This window comes from Penaeus japonicus, unplaced genomic scaffold, assembly GCF_977035675.1.
Source record: "Penaeus japonicus unplaced genomic scaffold, GWHDUDI00000001_assembly GWHDUDI00000038, whole genome shotgun sequence".
NCBI lineage: Eukaryota > Metazoa > Arthropoda > Malacostraca > Decapoda > Penaeidae > Penaeus > Penaeus japonicus.
The window spans coordinates 6,876,158-6,898,657 of NW_028234440.1; the positions used below are offsets into that span (position 1 = coordinate 6,876,158).

The 22,500-nt window shown below is 44.6% G+C and overlaps 1 protein-coding gene across 10 annotated transcripts in view; it reads right to left on the bottom strand.

Moving 5' to 3' along the window:
• Nucleotides 1-22,500, bottom strand: part of trc (Serine/threonine-protein kinase tricornered) — a 211,252-nt gene that overhangs the window by 167,378 nt on the left and 21,374 nt on the right. Inside the window, exon 1 of one of the 10 annotated variants that reach the window (XM_086532930.1) lies at nt 14,275-14,308. The exons of the other annotated variants lie outside the window; for them this stretch is intronic. Coding sequence (XP_086389056.1) covers nt 14,275-14,293 — 19 coding nt within the window. The 5' untranslated portion in view covers nt 14,294-14,308. Of the gene's footprint in view, nt 1-14,274; nt 14,309-22,500 lie in introns of those variants that run through there. 10 annotated transcript variants of the gene reach the window in all.

The following is a 22,500-nucleotide window of genomic DNA, read 5'->3' on the forward strand; positions in this document are numbered from 1 at the left end:
CTCTCTCTCTCTCTCTCTCTCTCTCTTTCTTCCTCTCGCTCAACCATTATTTTTTTCCCTTTTCCTATCTCCCCCCCCCCCAGCACGAACCGCAGGGAGAATCTAAAAATACCGGCGCGCGGGAAATGACGTATAGGCATCGAGTCCGGTGTCACAACAGGTGTGTTGATTATATGCCCCCTTCCCCTCCCTCAGCTGCTGGTTAATTTCTATTATTCTCTTATTCTCTTATCCTCTCTTTCTCTCTCTCGCTCTTGCTCTCCCTCTCTCGCTCGCTCGCTCGCTCTCTCTCTCTCTCTCTCTCTCTCTCTCTCTCTCTCTCTCTCTCTCTCTCTATATATATATATATATATATATATATATATATATATATATATATATATATTTCTCTTTTTTTTTTTCTTTCTTTCTCTTTCTCTGTGTGTGTATGTGTATGTGTATGTGTATGCGTGTGTGTATGTGTGTGTGTATGTGTGTGTATGTGTGTGTGTGTGTGTGTGTGTGTGTGTGTGTGTGTGTGTGTGTGTGTGTGTGTGTGTGTGTGTGTGTGTGTGTGTGTGTGTGTGTGTGTGTGTGTGTGTGTGTGTGTGTGTGTGTGTGGGTGTGTATGTATGTATGTATGTATGTATATATGTATATATGTATATATGTACATATGTATATATGTATGTATGTATATATGTATATTTACATATATTCATATATATATATATATATATATATATATATATATAGATAGATAGATATAGATATATATTTATATATTCATATTTATATACGTATTTATACATCCACACACACATATATTTCTCTCCCTCCCTCCTTCCCTCTCTTCTCCTTGTACCTGTGCCACCTCTTATCACGCCCGTCTTTCCATCTTGGACTCTTCTCATTCCTCCCTTTCCTCTCTTTACTTCACTTACCGCATCCCCCCCCCCTACCCGTTCTCCTTCTTTCATTCTTCATCCACTTCTTTCTCACTTCGTCTGTGTCTGCTTCCTGGCCTTCGTTCTTTAATTCTTCGTGTCCTTTTAGCTCTCCCTCCCTCCTTTGCGGTATCCCCTCTTTTCCTCACCGACGTCCTTTTCCTCTTACCCCCTCCTCCTTTCTCCCTTTCCCCTTCCCTTCTTCTCCCTTTCCCCTTTCGCATTAGTCCCTTCCTTCCCTTCAGCACCCTTCTCACTCTTACCACAATCCCCTCCCTCCCTCCCCTCTCCCCTCTCTCTTTCACCTTCCTTTTCCCCTCCCCCCTCCTTCCTCCCTCTCCCTCCCTCTCATTCTCTTCCCCTCCCTCCTCCTATTACCCTCTTCCTCCCTCCTCCCTCCTCCCTCTCTCTCCTTTCCTTCCTTTTCTTCCTTCCTTCCTCCCCAGCCATGTTGTGTCTCCGAACAAGTGACTTTCTACCCTTTCCTTCCTTCCCTCCGTCTCTCCATCCTTCCCTCCTTTTCCTCCGTCCTTTCTCCCTTCTCCCTTCTCCCTTCTCCCTGCTTCCCTCCCCTCCTCCCTCCTTCCTTCTCCCTCTTCCTCCGTCCCTCCTTCCTTCTCTCTCTCCCCCCCTCACGCAATACCCCAGCCACCGTGTGCCTCCGAACAAGTGACTCACCCACAGGCTCCACAGGTGTTCGCCCCCCCCCCTCTTCCCCTTCCCCCCCCTCTAGCCAAGGCTGCTTTGGTCACCGCACACACGTGTTCGTAGCGTGTGACCTCCTTTCTCTCCTATTTTCTATTCTTCTTTTCTTACTCTGTTCATCAACGTGTGTCTATATCTAATTATCTATGATTCAATTCGTTGTAATAAATTGCTCATTTCCCGTTTTCTTTCTGTTTGTTCGTTTCTTTGTTGATGTTGCTTTTGTTTTTCTGCCTTCTCTTCCTGCTTTTGTTTCCTTCATTCATGTTCTCGGCTTGGATAATGCATTTCTATTGTTATTTCACGGTCCCTTTTTTCTAAATATATGTATATATGAATATGTAATCATAGCTCCCTGGACACATGTGTGGATACAAGCACAGGCAGACTCTGACTCACACAAACAGTAACCAACTCGCAGACACACGGATACCTACAAACATAGACTGACTCATACATATAAACATAAAATCAACACAAAATGACTCATACATATAAACTTAAGGACACACAGAGACATTGATACAATCATGAACAGACCGATTCACAAATACAAGGATACAAACATATACAAAGTGCCACTCGGACACATGATAAGATACAGTATACATCCACAGCCTGACACACATACAAGGACAAATACACGCATGCATACACACCCAGACTAACATGAGAGATAACAGCGAAGACAAAGGCCCCATTTAAGTAACAGTAGGAAAGATACCAAGCAAACTAGCTGGCAAGATTACACCCCATTTAAGTAGCAGTAAGAAAAATAGCAAGCAAACTGGCTGGCGAGCTTACTCCACAGAGGCAGCCCAGACGTGCTAAATAATGAGACAAGACATGCTAACAGATACGCTGGCAGATAGACAAACAGATTTCCTGACTGATTAAAACGGACGAGAGACAAAGACGGGGGAAAAATATACTATCTCTCTATCTCTTTCTCCCCCCCCTTTCCTATTCTCCTTCTCATTAGTCCCAGCCACATCACAGAAATATTTCCACGACCGTCATATATCCCCCCCCCCCCGCCATACCAAAGAGACCAGAAATTACTCATATCTCGGGTCTGGTTACAAGACAAAGGCCAAGAAAATATCTAACGTGATGAACACAAATGATAATTACTTCCGCGATAAAATCATACTTATTTCCTGAATGTGCACAAATAATAAAGACAATAATGACAACGTAATGCAATATAATGTAACATAAAATATATGATAGAATATAAAACAACATAAAGTATGCATGTATAATACTGTATAAGCATACACACACACATACATGTATGTGTGTGTGTGTATATATATGTATATGTATATGTGTATGTATATATATATATATATATATATATATATATATATATATATATATACATACACACATACACACATACACACACACATATATATATATATATATACATACATACACACATATATAAAGAGATGCAAATACACATATGAATATTTCCTCATTGCATATCCAACAACACACCTCGGTGAGGCAAAGCTAGACACGACTAGCATCCACTTGCAGTTATTTCCAAGTTGTTTATATTGCCATGACTCAATAATAGTGGGGAGTGGGGTGGGGGAGGAAAGAAGGAAAGGGAAGAGGGAGGGAAGAAGGAGGGATGAGAGGGGGAAGAGCGAGGAAAGAAGGAGGGGAGACGGAGGGAAGACGGAGTAGAGACGGAGGGGAGACGGAGGGGAGACGGAGGGAAGGAGGGAGGGAAGAAGGGAAGGAAGGAAGAAGGGAAGGAGGGAAGAGGGGGGAAAGAGGGAGGGAAGAGGGAGAAAATGGAGGGAAGAGGGAGAAAATGGAGGGAAAAGGGAAGAGGGAGAAAAAAAGGGAAGAGGGACGAGGAAGAAAAGGGAGGGAAGAGGGGAGGAGGAGGGTGTACTTCAAGCAACTAATAACCTCATCAAAAATAGTGACAAAGGTAACAGTTACAATAATATTTAGTCAACATCATCATCACCATCATCAATGACAATGGTAATAAAAGCACTCATAGAGGAAAAGAACATGACAATGCTAATAATAACAATGAAAACAACGATAACCGGAATCAGCTGCTCGCCCAAACGTGCCCCTTTTTCTCGCACTTAATGTTCTTTGACATCCCCCCCCCCCTATCCCCAATAAAAAAATCTAATAACAATAAAATAAAACAAACAAAAAAGCACGAAACCAATGCCCTACACTTAAAAACAACAACAATAACAATAACAACTCTCTCTCTCGGGTACCCATGGCGACGCAATACCCAGAGACACGTGACTCGGATACCTGTCGAACCTGACATGGGGGAGGGGAGGGGGGGAGACGAGCCAGGTCGAGGGCCGCTTCTTCTCTCCCACGGAGCCTGTCCCACGAGTACACCCCCCCTCCCCCTTCCCCGAACACCCACTTCCATTTCAACCCCCACACGCACTCCCACACACCCCCACACCCATCACAACACAACCTCCCACCCGCATCTAACCCCACTCTCCCACACTTCCACACCCCTACACCCGCACCCAACCCAAACACATTCCCCACAAACTTACAACCCCACACCTCCCCACTCCCAACCCCCCACCCTTTCCTCCGTCCATGCTTTGTGCCGCCCCTTGCAATGGCGATCATGTCATTAATAGCAATGTATCGTATTTATGACCACACCGAAATCTATTTATCTAGGATAATAATGATGGTGATGGTGATGGTGATGGTAATGATGATAACGATGGTGATCATGAGGATGATGATTGTTGATGGTGATCACGGTGGTGATAATGACGACGACGATGATGATGATTGTTGTTGTCGATGATGATGATGTTAATGGTAGAGATGAAGATAATGATGTTGATGTTGATTTTGATGTTGATGTTGATGATGATGATGATGATGATGATGATGATGATGATGATGATGATGATGATGATGATGATGATGATGATGATGATGATGATGATGATGATGATGATGATGATGATGATGATGATGATGATGATGATGATGATGATGATGATGATGATGATGATGATGATGATGATGATGGTGATGGTGATGATGATGATGAGGATGATGCTGATGTTGATGATGATGATAATGATGATGATGATGATGATGATGATGATGATGATGATGATGATGATGATGATGATGATGATGATGATGATGATGATGATGATGATGATGATGATGATGATGATGATGATGATGATGATGATGATGATGATGATGATGATGATGATGATGATGATGATGATGATGATGATGATGATGATGATGATGATGATGATGATGATGATGATGATGATGATGATGATGATGATGATGATGATGATGATGATGATGATGATGATGATGATGATGATGATGATGATGATGATGATGATGATGATGATGATGATGATGATGATGATGATGATGATGATGATGATGATGATGATGATGATGATGATGATGATGATGATGATGATGATGATGATGATGATGATGATGATGATGATGATGATGATGATGATGATGATGATGATGATGATGATGATGATGATGATGATGATGATGATGATGATGATGATGATGATGATGATGATGATGATGATGATGATGATGATGATGATGATGATGATGATGATGATGATGATGATGATGATGATGATGATGATGATGATGATGATGATGATGATGATGATGATGATGATGATGATGATGATGATGATGATGATGATGATGATGATGATGATGATGATGATGATGATGATGATGATGATGATGATGATGATGATGATGATGATGATGATGATGATGATGATGATGATGATGATGATGATGATGATGATGATGATGATGATGATGATGATGATGATGATGATGATGATGATGATGATGATGATGATGATGATGATGATGATGATGATGATGATGATGATGATGATGATGATGATGATGATGATGATGATGATGATGATGATGATGATGATGATGATGATGATGATGATGATGATGATGATGATGATGATGATGATGATGATGATGATGATGATGATGATGATGATGATGATGATGATGATGATGATGATGATGATGATGATGATGATGATGATGATGATGATGATGATGATGATGATGATGATGATGATGATGATGATGATGATGATGATGATGATGATGATGATGATGATGATGATGATGATGATGATGATGATGATGATGATGATGATGATGATGATGATGATGATGATGATGATGATGATGATGATGATGATGATGATGATGATGGTGATGATAATGATTATGATGGTGATGATGGTGATGATAATGATTATGATGGTGATGATGGTGATGATAATGATTATGATGGTGATGCTGATGATAATAATGATTATGAAGGTGATTATGATGATAATAATGATTATGATGGTGGTGGTGATGATGATGATGATGATAATGATGATGATGATGAGGATAATGATGATGATAATCCAAATGATGAGGATAATGATGATGATGATGATGACGATGATGATGATGATAAGATGATGAGGATAATAATGATGACCCAAAAGATGATGATGATGATGATGATCCATCTTGTCAAGGGGGAGAGCCTTAATAAGAGAGAATGTCCATTAGAGTGACGCCCTTGCACACCCTTCCTGCCTGTCACCAAAGTCTGCCAAATGGGGGAGGGAGGGATGGGGGGGTCTACAACCTTTTATGATTGGCATGTTGGACAATGGTCATCGATGCTACATCAGCTGCGGTTATGTAGTCGGTGATTTAAACACTTTCACTGCGACCAATATCAGGAATGAGAGCGATGCACATATATACGTACATACATACATACATACATACATACATACATACATATATATACACACGCACTGGCAAATTAAAAAGATAGATACAATAGATTGATACACATACAGTAAATATAGATGTAGATTCAGATATAGATAGACAGATATGATGAACAAAGAACAATGCCGGCCAACTATGATTTAGGTAAAAGTGACAGAGGAAAATGAAAGCGGAGAAGAAAGATCTAACGTAGCACATCCCCCGTGGTTATCAAAAACGAAAAAAGGTGAGGGAGGTGATCAAAGAAAAATAAAACGAAAATAGATTTCACTTATAACATGGCATGCTTTTGGAAGCGGTTTTCGATGAGCGAGACGAAACGAGACGTGGCAACGCACGTGGCCACCATATTTTTTTCCAACTTTTCCTCTTGTAGCCACTACAATTTTATTGATAATCTTTATCAACTCTATTTTCAGCCTTGCTGGTACCATCACTACAGCCATCACCGTCATCTCTCCTCCTTCTCCTTCTCCTTCTCCTTCTCCTTCTCCTTCTCCTTCTCCTTCTCCTCCACCTTTCGCTTCCTCCTCGTTCCCCTCTTCCTGATCATGATCATCCTCATCCTCTTCATGATCATGATCATCACTACCATCATCATCATCATCATCACTATCACCATCGTCCCCCACCAAGAAAAGAAAAAATCCATACAGGTACCTCCTTCAACCCCCTCACTTCCTCCCTCTTTATTTTCCTCCTAAACCTCGCTTCCCTGAAGTAAACAGTTTACCTCACAGGGTTAGACAGTGCATGACTCCCTCTCTCTTTTCCTACAGCACTCTCCCCTTCCCTACCTCACCTCATCTCTCCAATATTTCTTCATTTATTTCTCCTCCCTATCTCTCCAATATTTCTTCATTTTTTTCTCCCTATCTCTCCAATATTTCTTCATTTCTTTCTCCCTATCTCTCTCCCTCTCCTCCATCTCCCCTCTCTCCCTATTTAGTCATATTCTTTTCATTCCCCTACCCCCTGCAGTCTGCCGTCTCCCTTCACCCTTCACCCATCCTCAACCCCCACCCCCACCCCCTATCCCTCTTCTCTCTCTGCATCTCTCCCTCTTCCCCTTTCCTTGGCCTCTCCTCTCTGCCCCCCCCCCCCCCGCATTCCATCGCTCTCGTCCTCTGAAGATCTCTGAAGGGCCGTTTGGGCTCAAGAATCTTGCTTGGATTGCACTCTCTCGATCTGGGTGTTTGATTAGCCGCATCTTTTTAGTATCGTTTCGAAAAAATCTTTGGTATGAACTGGAGGATATTTTCATCGCCGTTGTCGTTTTTTTTCTATTCTAGTCTCACTTGTTTCTATTTTCCTTTCGTCTGTTTCTTATTTCCCTATCTGTTTTCTTATTTTACTTCTTCTTTATTCCTCCTCCTTCTCTTTCTGTTCTTTTTCTCTTCTTCTTTTCTTCCTTCTTTTCCTCCTCTTCCTCTTCCTCCTGCTCTTCCTCCTCCTACTCCTCCTCCTTTCTTCCCTTACTTCCTCTTGCCTTCGTTTTCCCCCTATCTTCTCGTCCTTCTCGAACCCTAGACCCCCCACCTCCCTACCCACACACACGGTATCTTCCCCGCCATCCCTTATTAGGTCCGGCCTCGTCCTTCGCTTTTAATTCAGGTCTTTCCATAACGGGACTCACCTGCCCCAGCCCTCGGTCCTCTACTAACGCAAGCACTCACGCAAACACGGACACACACACATGCACGCACATACGCACGCACGTACATACATACGTTCACAGAGTCACACACACATGCATTCAAACAGACAGCACTGATCATTAACACTAACAAAACAAAATGAAAAAAAATATATATAGAATTGCATGATCGCACATAAGATGATGACTACCCCCACCCCACGTCCCCCTCCCTCCGATCCCCTTCTCCCTTCTCCCTTCTCCCACTAACCCACCCACCCACCCACCCACACACCCAATAGCCCACCCGCCCAACCACACACACTTAGAGCACTCCAGAAAGTCTCCTATTTTAACCGCTTCACTTCAACGTGGATCGCCGACCACAAGAGCGCTTTCAACCTCTCTCTCTCTCTCTCTCTCTCTCTCTCTCTCTCTCTCTCTCTCTCTCTCTCTCTCTCTCTCTCTCTCTCTCTCTCTCTCTCTCTCTCTCTCTCTTTCTCTCTCTCTCTCTTTCCCTTTAATGTTTCATTGTTTTCTTTCTCTCTCTCCTTCTCTCTCTGAATTGCTAAATGTGTCAGCTTCCGTCGCCGCCTCCCTCCCCTCATCTCCCTTTTCTTTCCTACTTTCTCTCCTCCTTTCCTTTCCTTTCCTTTCCTTTCCTTTCCTTTCCTTTCTTCCCCCTCCCCTCACATTCCCTCCCTTTCCTCTACCCCCTTCCCCTTCCTCTACCTCCTTCCCTTTCCCCTTCCTCTACCCCCTCCCCTCCCCTCCTCTCCCTCCCCTTTCCCTTCCCGTTCCTAGGATGCGGGCGCGCGCGAGAGGGCGAGAGGAGGAGGCTGGACGGCATCTTGATCTTCCTTATCTCAATGCTCGTGTTTATCTTACGATCTGTTTTCGTGCGGGAGAGTAGAGGCAAAGACTAAACTCGAGGTGATTACTTGGTGAGTGCTTGCAACGGAATGGGAGATGAGTAATGATCATAATAATCAAGTTGCATACTTATCGTCATAAAAAAATCTTAGCCCTCATTCTCATAAGTACCTGCATAATATTGCAACCATAAATAAAATTGCAATGATAATAATTAACAGGAATACAAAATCATAAATCAAAACAATGGGGTCAACTACAACAAACAGCAATATATAAACAAATAAGTAAATAACAATGATAATGATGATGATGATACTGATGGTAATAATAATTATACTAAAAAATAACAATAACAATTACAAAAACAATGTCAATAACAACAGTGATAACAATGATCCGATGATGATGATGATAAAGATAACGACAACCAGCCGAGGCCTTCGTCAGCTCCCATCGTGAGATCCTTCCAGCGACCTCAAGCTTAATGCAATCACTCCCAACATACTCATCATCATGCAATATTGTCCGGAGAAGAGGGTAAGATTCGCGTCATTGTTGCAGAGCGTGCAAGTCACCCGCGTCCGATTATCGTTACTTATATCATTAGCGGGACTATTGATTATACTATCTATTAATCTTGGTAATTCACTTCCTTCGGCGGACACGGACACACACACACACACACACACACACACACACACACACACACACACACACACACACACACACACATATTACTGTGATCACCGTTACTATTTGTTATCATTACCATTACCATCGCTACTTTTTCATCCTCAATCGTTAATCATTTTCATCATTACAACCATTATCATCATCATTATCCTCATCATTACCGTTAACACCATTACAATCTCTCTCTCCTTCTTATTAATCCTATTGGCAATGCGATAACAAAATGCCATCCTCGAGATTAATAAGCCAAACAAGGCTCTTCCTCAGCCACGTAGAATAATACATAAGTGACACGCCCTTTAAAATGCTGCCTTGACTTTTTGCAACGCACGTAATTCGTCCCGTCAACAAAGTTTTCATTTGATGCAATTCCGTCCCCCACCTCCGCTTCCGTCTTTTCTGCCTCGTTCCCTTTCTCTCGCTCTTTCTCTCCCCCCCTCCCCCATCTTTCCTTTTACTCTGTTGTTCTTCCTCTCTCCGTTCTTAGTCTATTGCTCTGTCTGTCTGTCTGTCTGTCTGTCTGTCTGTCTGTCTGTCTGTCTGTCTGTCTGTCTGTCTGTCTGTCTGTCTGTCTGTCTGTCTGTCTGTCTGTCTGTCTGTCTGTCTGTCTGTCTGTCTGTCTGTCTGTCTGTCTGTCTGTCTGTCTGTCTGTCTGTCTGTCTGTCTGTCTGTCTGTCTGTCTGTCTGTCTGCCTGTCTGTCTGCCTGTCTGTCTTCCTCTCCTTCTTTCTTTCTTTCTTTCTTTCTATCCCTCCCTTTCTCTTACTCTCTCTCTCTCTCTCTCTCTCTCTCTCACTCTCTCGCTCTCTCGCTCCCTCTCTCCCTCACACTCACCCTCTCTCGCTCCCTCTCTCCCTCACTCACTCACTCACTCACCCACTCTCTCACTCACCCACTCCCTCCTTTCCCTCCCTCCCTCATTTACTCACGCAAAGTTATAAAAACAAAAAGACAAAAGGGTTCAAAACTGGCTCAAAACTCGCATCAAACTCACCCTTCCTCGCTCTACACCCCGCGAGAGTCACTTCAGCCAACGTACCTGCGGAAAAAGGAAAACACGTGTTAAGAATAAACGATAAAAAAAAAACGGTTTGGTAAAACTAAAAATGATGACAAAAAAAATAGAAAGTGTTCAAAACGTTTATAAAAAGTAAGGGTGAAAAAGCGTAAACACACATAAATAGGAAGGGTTTTTTCTTTTATCCTAATCGTCTCATTTCCGTGGCATTCGTTCCACTCCCGCTGTCATTATGAAAGAGGGTTATAATTTTAAAAAATACAGAAATCGTATACATATTTAAGACTATTCATAAAAAAATCCCCCTATCCCTAAAATAACAAGGCAAAAGAAAACAAAAACGTAACATAACCCCCGTTGAAGAGGAGAAAGGGAAACGGGAGGGGAGAGGGGAAAGAAATCGATATATATATATATGTATATATATATATATATATATATATATGTATATATATATATATATATATATATATGTATATATATATATATATATATATATATATATATATATATATATACATATGTGTATATATATATATGTATATATATATATATATATATATATATATATATATATATATATATACATGTGTATATATATATATGAATCACAAAAACGTGCACATAACAGAATTAATAACACTGCCACTAAAAGAAAGGAAAAACTTGCAAGTTTTTCCTTTCTTTTAGTGGCAGTGTATGTATATATATATATATATATATATATATGTATATATGTATGTATATGTATATATATATATATATATATATATATATATATATATATATATATGTATGTATATATACATATATCCTGAAGTATTGACCAATAGCTGAGCGTTCACTGAGGGAAGCCCTTTAATTAAGAGAGTGTAGCAAGAACGGCCGAGCTCCTACACGGCCCTCCACCAGACACACACACCCTGTCCCCGAAACCTCCATGGCCGGTGAGGAGGCGGCAGCGCTTTTCCTTCTGGACTTTATTTCCTTCTTTTCTTTATTCCCGTCTTCCTCTTTCATTTCCCTGTGACTAAAAAGGGCGTCAGTCACTCCTGTGGTCTTTCCGTGCTTTTTGTTTGGTTTGTTTGTTTGTTTGTTTGAGGTTCGACAGGAAAGGAAGGGGTCAATCGCAGGACGGAAGGAAATACGAACGATATTCGGGAAGGAAATCGAACGGTCATCCTCCTCATCTTGTCCCTGATCTATTCTATCACTCGCTCACTCACTCACTAACGCACTTACTGACTCACTCATTTACGCACTCATTCATACAATCGCTTACTCATGTACTTACTCACACACTCACTCCCTCCTTCACTCAAGCACTTACCAACTAACTTACTCGCCTACTCGTGCATTCACTCACTCACTCACTCACTCATTCGCTCACGCACTTACACCCTCATCCATTCACTCAAGCATACACTCACTCACCCATTTACTCAAGAACGAATGCACTCACTCACCCATTTACTCAAGAACGAATTCACTTGCTCACCCTTTCACTCACTCACGCACTCACGCGCCTTCATCCGTCGTCCATTTCTCCTTTTATTTATCCTCGAATATCCTCCATCACTCGTCTCTCCTCATCCTCGGCTCCGTCATTATGGCGCCAATTTGGGAGCCAATGAGTGATGTTTGAGGGGAGATGGGGGGAGGGGGGAAGGGGGAGGGGGAAAGGATGGGGAGGAGAGATGGAAGGGGAGGGGAGGGGAGTGGGGAAGAGAAGGGAAGGGAATGGGAGGGGAGGGGAGGGGAGTGGGGAAGAGGAGGAGGGAGGCGGGAGGAGAAAGGGAAAAGGGGAAATAAAATGAAAGGGGGAAGGAAAGGGTAAGGGGGAGGGAAGGTAAGGTAAGGGAAGGGAAGGGAAGAGAAAGGAAAGAGAAGAAAAGGAAAGGAAAGGAAAAGGAAAAGGAAAGGGAAAGAGGAAGAGAAACGAGAAATGGGAATCGGGAAGAGAAAAGGGAAAGGGGAAAGGGGAATGGGTAAGGGGAAGGGGAAAGGGGAGGGGAAGGGGGAAGTGGCACGAGGAAGCGGACTCCAAAATAAGCCCGCACACCAGCACTCTATCCCCGCCGCCGCCGCCGCCGCTAAATGAAAAGCCGGGAGCCCGCAGGATAGAATATAAACATAGTACAAGATAAATATTTTGCCAGGACCAGTATTAAAGGATTTGGCGAGGGAGGGAGGAGGAGGGAGGAGGAGGGAGGAGGAGGGAGGAGGAGGGAGGAGGAGGAGGGAGGAAGAGGGAGGAAGAGGGAGGAGGAAGGGGAGGAGGGAGGAGGAGGGAAGATGAGGGAGAAAGGGGAGGAAGGGAGGGGGGGGGAGGGAGGAGGAGGAGGAGGAGGAGGAGGAGGAGGAGGAGGAGGAGGAGGAGGAGGAGGAGGAGGAGGAAGGAGGAGGGAGGAGAGAGGAAGAGGGCGAGAGGAAGGGCGAGAGGGAGGGAGGGAGGGAGGAGAGAGGAAGAGGGAGGGAGAGAGGGAGGGAGGGAGGGAGGGAGGAGAGAGGAAGAGGGAGGGAGAGAGGGAGGGAGGGAGGGAGGGAAGTAGGGAGGACGGAGAGAAGTAGGGAATGAGGAGTAGGAAGTGTCGGAAGGGAGGGGAGAGGAAGAGCGAGAGGGAGAGAGAGAGGTAAGAAGGGGAGGACGGATAGGAGGAAGGGAGAAGAGGGATAAGAGGGAGGGAGAAGAAGGAGGGAGGTATATAAACCTATCCAACCAGCTCCCACCAGCTCCCACAAATGAGATTTCGCAACATCAACTCCTACATAACGCGCATCTCGAATATACCGCACAGCCCATCTCAACAGCAGAGTAGTGTTCCGCAGGGCTACGTTACATAATCGAAGACAGATGCGAGTGCATGAGGCGGGAATGCAGAGTCACACACAGGTGTTCATGATCGTAAAGCCCAACACCGGTGAACGTAAATAGATGAACGTAAGCGCCACTGGAAGATCGTGAAACTAATCATACGTATGTCATACCTGCGCACTGCCGGTGTCTGTCTACATTGTGTGAATGTGTATGTGTGTGCGTGTGTGTGTGTGTGTGTGTGTGTGTGTGTGTGTGTGTGTGTGTGTGTGTGTGTGTGTGTGTGTGTGTGTGTGTGTGTGTGGATGTGTGTGTGTGTGTGTGTGTGTGTGTGTGTGTGTGTGTGTGTGTGTGTGTGTGTGTGTGTGTGTGTGTGTGTGTGTGTGTGTGTGTGTGTACGTGAGTCTGTGCGTGTGTACGTGAGTCTGTGCGTGTGTACGTGAGTCTGTGCGTGTGTACGTGAGTCTGTGCGTGTGTACGTGAGTCTGTGCGTGTGTACGTGAGTCTGTGCGTGTGTACGTGTGAGTCTGTGCGTGTGTACGTGTGAGTGTGAGTGTGAGTGTGAGTGTGTGTTTGAGTGTGAGTGTAAGTGTGAGTTTAAGTGTGAATGTAAGTGTGAGTGTGAGAGTGCGTGTGCGTGTTACATACATGGAATGGCCGTCAAACCACCAATGCAGCGTGCATACAAGCCCCGTAACCCGGCACGCATTTCTCTCTCTCTCGTCCCTTACCTCCCACTGCCTGACGCATCTTACTCCGCGAGGTGAACGCAGACAGGTGTCGCTTATTCATGGTTCTATGTGCAAAGGATCACGTCTTATCTTCCGTTTTCTGTGGAACAGGTGCTCTCTCTTTATTCTCAGAAGGAACATATCAAAGAAAGGTAGAGAAATATATAGCAAAAAAAAAGAAATGTCCTCGTAAAGTTTCATCGATGCTGGCCTTTTAATCTCAACAGGTAAATCATCCCCTTGACACCATGGGGTGGGGTGGGGTGGGGGGTAAGTAATCACCGTTATACATTGCAGATGAACTCGAAAAAAAAGGTTAATCACCAAGTCCCTTTTTATATCTACATTTTTTTTTCTTCATCGGGGTAGTAGAAGACCCCGTCTAAATCTATCTAGTGAGCCAACACCAATAACCCACGCCATAAGACTGCCAACCACGCCACTAGCCAATTAAGCCCCGGCTACGCTCGTCGTAAAAATCGGCGGGGGATGATGCGTTTCCAGGGGGATGGATGGGTGCCGCCTAGCCATCCGTCGGCCGCGGATACACTGAGGATGGAAGCCTCGTCCCGATCACACGATTCCGATTCGAAACGGCAATCGTCCGAGATAGCGACTAACGACCCGGGGTATTGATAATGATTGAGCGCATACCCGGGGCACTGATAGTGATTGAAAGCAGACTCTCGCCACCTTAAAGTGTTTGTGTAGACGATTCCCAACACTACTACGACCGCTAGCAGTACCGGGTGTCCCAACACTGCTACGACTTCCAGTACCAATACGACAACTAACACTGACACAACAATACGACCTTCGACATCAACACGACTACTAACAAGACCACGACTCCCAGGCACTACCACCTCTCCTAACACCATTACGACTCCCAACCACGACTACCACCACGACTCAACGTTACCTACCACCAGCCGAGAGCCGTCGCGAATCCGTAACCCAGCCGCCAAGACCACACAAACCACAAACGATGCTCCGGGAACCACATCCTGCTACGCCACAATAACAAACCGATCACCTCTCAACTACCATCGGGACAACGACCACAATGCTTGCTACCATACATGCTTTTGTGCCGACAGGAGGTCCATGGTCAAGCATACACCCTCACCGTTATTTCAATTTCGTTATGTTTTGCTGTGGGAGAGAGGGAGGGGGAGGAGGGGAGGGGAGGGGAGGGGAGGGGAGGGGGGAGGGGAGGGGAGGGGAGGGGAGGGGGAGGGGAGGGGAGGAGAGGGGAGGGGAGAGGAGAGGAGAGAGGAGAGGGGAGAGGAAGAAAGGAGAGGAGGGGAAGGGAGGGGAGAGAGGAAAGATAGGAGAGAAAAAAAAAAGAAGAGAAGAGAATAGATGACACGGGAAGAGAGAGAGAGAAAAAAGAGAAAAGTCGGGATAGGATGGGAAAAGAAGAGAAAAAAGAGAAGAGAAGAGAAGAGAGGAATGAGAAGAGAGAGCAATGAATATCAACAAATCTACCACATCCGAGTTTCATTCCGAACTCCAGTGAAGGCAAATCGCGCAGGAGAAGTACCTCTGAAGTTGTAATTCCGAGGAGAGCAATGAATGGTAGACAAGGGGGGGGGGGGTTAAGGGGGTGAAGGGGGAGGGGGTGTTCGTCAGTCGGTAGGCACGAGAGTCAACAGGCTAGATGGGAAGGAAGATGGAGGAGGGGATAGGGGGGATAGGGGGAGGAAGAAGAGGAGTAGAGGGAGGAGGGAGGGAGGAGGGAGGGAGGAGGGAGGGAGGAGAGAGGGAGGAGGAGGGAGGGAGGAGGAAGGAGGAGGTGGAAGGACGAGGACTGGGGGAGGGAGGAAGAAGGAGGACTGAAAGAGGGAGGGAGGGAGGGAGGGAGGGAGGGAGGGTGGGGGTGGGGGAGTCGGAAGAGAACCAAACAGCCTGCAGAGTAAAGGAGGCATAAAAACAAGAGGACGAAAACATGAATCGCTCAAGCCATTAAGCGTGAGTGTAACTTTAAGCCGAGTGAAGTCCCCCTCTCCCATCCGCTCCCGCTCTCCCTCTCCTCCCCCTCGCTCCCTTCCCTTCCCTTCCCTTCCTATTCCCTTCCCTTCCTATTCCCTTCCCTTCCTATTCCCTTCCCTTCCTATTCCCTTCCCTTCCTATTCTCTTCCCTTCCCTTCCCATTCTCTCCTCGCCCCCCCCCCTTCCCATCTTCCTTGGCTCAGTACGCCGGCGTCTTTAAGGTGTCCTAAGACGCCAAGGTCACTTTCGGCAATCGCTGCTGCTCAGCACCGCCTTTCCCGGGGTGTATCGCCTTTGATTCCATCCTCTCTTATCATCCTTGTCTTCCTCCCTTTTCATTCTTTATCGTCTTCCACCTCCATCTTCCACCTTCTTGCCTTGCGCCCCCTAACCCGCCCCCTCCCCCACTCTACCTGCCTTGTTCTCCCCGACTTTCCTAATCCTCCACCTCCTCTTTTTATTTCCAAGTACCTCTACCTCTTCCCCTATTTATCTCTATCTCCATCTCTATTTCTATCTCTATCTCCACCTCCACCTCGACCACCTCCATATCCACAACCATCTCAACCTCCACTTCCACCTATCCCTTTACCTCCACCTTTCCCTCAGTCCCCCCTCCCCCTTCTCTCTCTTCACCTCCGGCCACCCCCACACCCACCTCCCCCTCTCTCCACCTCCCATTCAACACCCCTTTCTCCATCCTCATCCACTTCCAGTTCCACTTCCAGTTCCACTTCCAGTTCCACTTCCAGTTCCACTTCCAGTTCCACTTCCATTTCTACTTCCCCCCCTCCCCCTCTCCCTCATCCCCTCCCCCCCTTCCACCTTCACCCCTCGGTCGACCCCCGTACCGCCGCCGCCGCCGCCGCTCGCTCGCTCGTTCCCATCCGAGGCAAATCGCCGGATCAAAGCAAGAACTAAAATCGTTTCCGTCCTGATTACGCCATTCGTTACGTCATCACTGCTTGTGGGTTTCCAAAAACACGAAAAAGTCATCATCATGATGGTGGTAGTGGTGGTGATGGTGGTGGGGGTTGATGATGATTGATGATGATGACTGATGATGATGGCTGATGATGATAATGATAATGATAATGATGATTATGATGGTGGTGGTGATGATGATGATGATGACGCTGCAGCTGCTAATAGTGACAAATACCACTATTATCGTTATCATTATCATCACCATACCCGTTGTTATCATCCATCTAATTAACACCATCACCATAATTACCCTCAACACAATGCCACCAATCTAAACCTCCCGGAATAGACTACTTCCGGTCTCACCAACTTACAATCACGAAACTAATTCTACTCAACGCCGTCATGCCAATACAACAGCCACAGCATACTCACAATTAATTAGCATATAATCCAGTTATTCATAGCGCCAATCGCTTCGTACTCCCACACCGTAAGATCATTTGGTCGCAGCCATAAAAGTCATTATCGTCCTAATCAAACTCGCTTCGGTATTTGTTTGTTTGTTTTGTTTTGTTTGACTGTTTATCAAGCATCGCTTAGACAAATCCAAAGCTCCTTGTCGTATTCATGGATATTAACATCGTCATCACTATCATTACCACCATCATCACTATTAGTACCACCATGGTCATCATTATTAACACCATCTTCACAACTATCAACATCATTATCACTACCATTACTACTATTATCATCATACACAATCATTATCGTTGCCATGAATATCCCATGCTTATCGTCACCAAAATATACATATCGTCATTCATATCTAAAAAGAGTATCATCACCACAACCATCACTACCATCATCATCATAAACTAAATCCTCATCAATTGTAACCAGTTTTCTACCTCATAATATTGTCCTACTTACGAATACCTCCATCATTTCCTGATCTTTCTTTTTTCTCCCTCCTCTCCCTCCTCTTCCCCTTCCTCTTCTCCTTCCTTTCCCTTCCCCCTCCCCTTCCTCCTCTCCCTCCTTCCCCCTCCCATCCTCCCCTTCCTTTCCCTTTCCTCCTCTCCCTCTCCCTCTCCCTCCCTCTCCCCCTTCCTCCTTCCCCTTTCCCCCACCATCATCACCCTCGTTCTTCTACCCTTCTCTTAATCCACATTCATCTCGTGTTGTCGCCCACCTCGTGTGCCTCCCCCGACCTCAATGGAGTGACATTCCCACAAAAAGAAAGAATGTGAGAAAGAAAGAAAGAAAGAGGGAAAAAGAGAGAAAGAAAAAAGTAGGAAAGACATTCATATAGATAGAAAGATAGAAGGAAAGAAAAAAAAATAAGAAAGAAAGAGACAGGAAGGGATAAAAAAGAAAGAAAGAAAGAAAGAATGAGAGAAAGAAAAATAAAAATTGTGAGAAAGTAAGATGGAAAGGAGAAAGAACATGAGAGAAAAAGTAAGGGAGAAATGAGTGAATGAATGAATGAATGAGTGAGTGAGTGAGTGAGTGAGTGAAAGAGAGAGAGAAAGAGAGAGAGAGAGAGAGAGAGAGAGAGAGAGAGAGAGAGAGAGAGAGAGAGAGAGAGAGAGAGAGAAAGAGAGGAGAGAGAGAGAGAGAGAGAGAGAAGAGAGAGAGAGGAGAGAGAGAGAGAGAGAGAGAGAGAGAGAGAGAGAGAGAGAGAGAGAGAGAGAGAGAGAGAGAGAGAGAGAGAGAGAGAGAGAGAGAGAGAGAGAGAGAGAGAGAGAGAGAGAGAGAGAGAGAGAGAGAGAGAGAGAGAGAGAGAGAGAGAGAGAGAGAGAGAGAGAGAGAGAGAGAGAGAGAGAGAGAGAGAGAGAGAGAGAGAGAGAGAGAGAGAGAGAGAGAAAGAGAGAGAGAGAGAAAGAAAGAGAGCAAGAAAGAAAAAGATAAAGAAAGAAAGAAAGAAAGAAAGAGAGAAATATAAAAAAGGAGAGACGTCGCGAGGAGCACCCACAGCTGCGACAATTACAGGCGCTTTTTCCGTGTTCTCTGTCCCTTCCCTTTCCTTCTACTGCTTTGTTGTGGTGTCGCTTTTTTGTCACTTTCTCTGCTCTCCTTTTTCCGTCGGTGGGACTGTGGGATTGATTGGTTTATCGATTGATTGTCTGTCTGTCTGTCTGTCTGTCTGTCTGTCTGTCTGTCTGTCTGTCTGTCTGTCTCTGGCTGTCACTACTTGTCCGACTAAGGGGAGAGGGAGAGGGAGAGGGAGAGGGAGAGGGAGAGGGAGAGGGAGAGGGAGAGGGAGACGGAGGGGAAGGAGGAGGGGAGGGGAAGAAGGAGGGGAGGGGAAGAAGGAGGGGAGGGGAATGGAGGGGAGAATAGGGAAAGGAAGAGGGGGGGGGGAGTTGGGGAAGGTAAGGAGGGAGAGGTGAAGGAGAAGGAGAAGGGAAAGCGGAAGAAGGATAATGTGACAGAGAAGAAGGTGAGAAGAGGAGGGATGTAGAGGGGAGAGGAGATGTGAAAGGTAGCGAAGGGAGGGTAGGTGAGGAGGAAACGAGTGGGGGATTCATAAAAGAAGTGGGGAATAAACATTTAAGGATTCACCTGTTTGTTTATTTATGTGTGTGTGTGTGTGTGTGTGTGTGTGTGTGTGTGTGTGTGTGTGTGTGTGTGTGTGTGTGTGTGTGTGTGTGTGTGTGTGTGTGTGTGTGTGTGTGTGTGTGAGTGTGTGTGTGTAAGTAGTCAGACGGACAGACAGACAGACATTCACAGCCAGACAAATTAAATCAGGCAGCCATCCAGACAGCCACGGCCGCCCAGACGCACGGGAGCCCCTCGCCGGCGAACAAGGGCGTCCCAGTGGAGCGACTCCAGGGCAGGATCCGTTATCGCCAGACTATCAACCTCCCACATCGAACCCCCCACCCCCACCCCCACCCCACCCCCTCCTTCATCCGGATCTGGGCCTCCCTCCTCTGATCCCTCGCTATTCCGGACATAAAGAGACTAGTTAATCCGACCATGAGGAGCCTCCTTATTCCAGCCATGAAGAACTTCGGTATTCCGGCCATGAAAAACTTTATTCCGGCCATGAAAAACCTCGGTATTCCGGCCATGAAGAACCTCACTAAACCCCACCCCTAGACTGCCGTTTGATTCGAATGTCCTTTTTATGCAACTTATTATTTGATTCCAACTTGTTTGATTTCAAGGTTATCCACCGATTAAAGCACGGTCAATTTTAAATATCTTTTAACATTCTGCAACTATGAGAATAACTTAGTTTTTTGCATTCAGAAACTGTAAGAACAAATTTACTGCTATTGTTCTTCGGAGATACACTCCCCGTGGCTCGTGTGCAACATACACAATGACCCTTATCGAAGCCTGGATGTGACTAACGCTAATGAATAATCATCGCGGCTCTGACTAAGAGAGGTATCATATGAATCCAAATTCGTTGCACACTGCTTTTTTATTCACAACATTCAACAGTTTTTTTTTTTTTTGTTTTTGTGCTGATTTCAAGGCCTTCAAAATTTGCATTGAGAGTTGTATGTTTTGGACAAAACGAATCCAACGTAATTAAGACATGCATAAGCACAGTTCATAGTTGCAGTAAACAGTTCACACAGAGCAATACGGTGGATAAATTAACACGGTACATGCAGAGAATTACAGTAAACAACTAATATAATTCATGCAGAGAAGTATAGAAAACAAGAGAATTGCAGGAAACACGGTTCATACGAGAGAACCACTTTAACACAAACAGAAAAATACAGTAATGCAGTAAATGTTTAATTTAGTTTACGGAGAAATAACAGAATACACAAGTCATACAAGAGAACTGCTTCAACAATTCATACAGAAAAAAATACATTTAGGATACAGTTAGCAATTCAATTCCAAAAGAACAAAAATAATTGCGATAGCGCAGGAACCAGTAAAGGAGAATTAGGTACGGTACAAGAGCCCCTTTCCAAAATCTCAATTCCCAAAATAACTACAATTTGCGGTCGTCTGGCGTGGTTTGGAATGGTTATATAAATACAATAACAGCGCCCTGTTATCGACGTAGCTGTGTAATGCACTGCATGGATGAGCACTAACTTTAAAAACAGAATCAATCAATACTCTCATTGGAGTTCAAATTTATTCGTCAGAATTACAAATGGAAAAGATCATGAAACAAAATAAATCATAAGTTAGCGACAAAGACGAATTAATCTAATATCATATGTGCGATAAAAGATTTAATTAACGTTACACAGTCCGGCAAAGATAAGGGAGGGGGGTAGTCAAGCTCGCAAGGACAGAGAATGGGAAAAAGGAAAGCCGATATAAAAGAAAACGGGCAACAAAAAACGAACCTCTAAAAAAAAACGAAGATAAAAAACGAAGAACATCAAAATAGCGATGACCAGACTATACGTCGAAGATTCTCCACCTACAACTGCTAACCAATGACCTGAATAAACGGAGACCCGAAAGCTCCCATTAAATCAATCAGCTGTTCATGTAGAACAGACCAAATTCTAAAATGTAAACAAACGTAAAACACGAGATACAATGAAAGACGCATTTTCACGAAAGGCTTATTCTGATACCAAACAAATAAATTCATACAATAAATAAAATATGAAAACAAAATAAATATAAGTAAATGACACGGGGCGAGAGAAGATAACCGCAGGGAAAGTTTTATGCGGCATTCTCCAGGAACTGAATTGGGGAGAAACTCGAAGAGTGTAATAGCATTGTGAAAATGATAGGGAAGAGAGAGAGAGAGAGAGAGAGAGAGAGAGAGAGAGAGAGAGAGAGAGAGAGAGAGAGAGAGAGAGAGAGAGAGAGAGAGGAGAGAGAGAGAGAAGGAGAGAGAGAGAGAGAAGAGAGAGAGAGAGAGAGAGAGAGAGAGAGAGAGAGAGAGAGAGAGAGAGAGAGAGAGAGAGAGAGAGAAAGAGAGAGAGAGAGAGAGAGAGGACATCACACATACATGCATACAGAGAAAAGAGGGACTAAGAGACTAGCCACCAGACATACATGAACACTTAACTAAAAATAAAATAAAATAAAATAAAAATAAATAACTACAAGTTTGTGAATCGAATCGCGGCCGAGAAAGACGGGAAGGAGAAAGCGTCGGAGGTCAATTATACACATTAACCTTGCGAGTTAATTAAGAAATAAATAATTAAGATGCAATCTACTACAGTTCAGGGGAGGAAACGGTGATTATAGTATTCTATAATGTTTTACACGATCTTAAGAACATTTTCCCACATGTCCGCCTGCCGCTTTCTCTCCATTGCCCTGCTTGTCTTTTTGCTTTTGTTT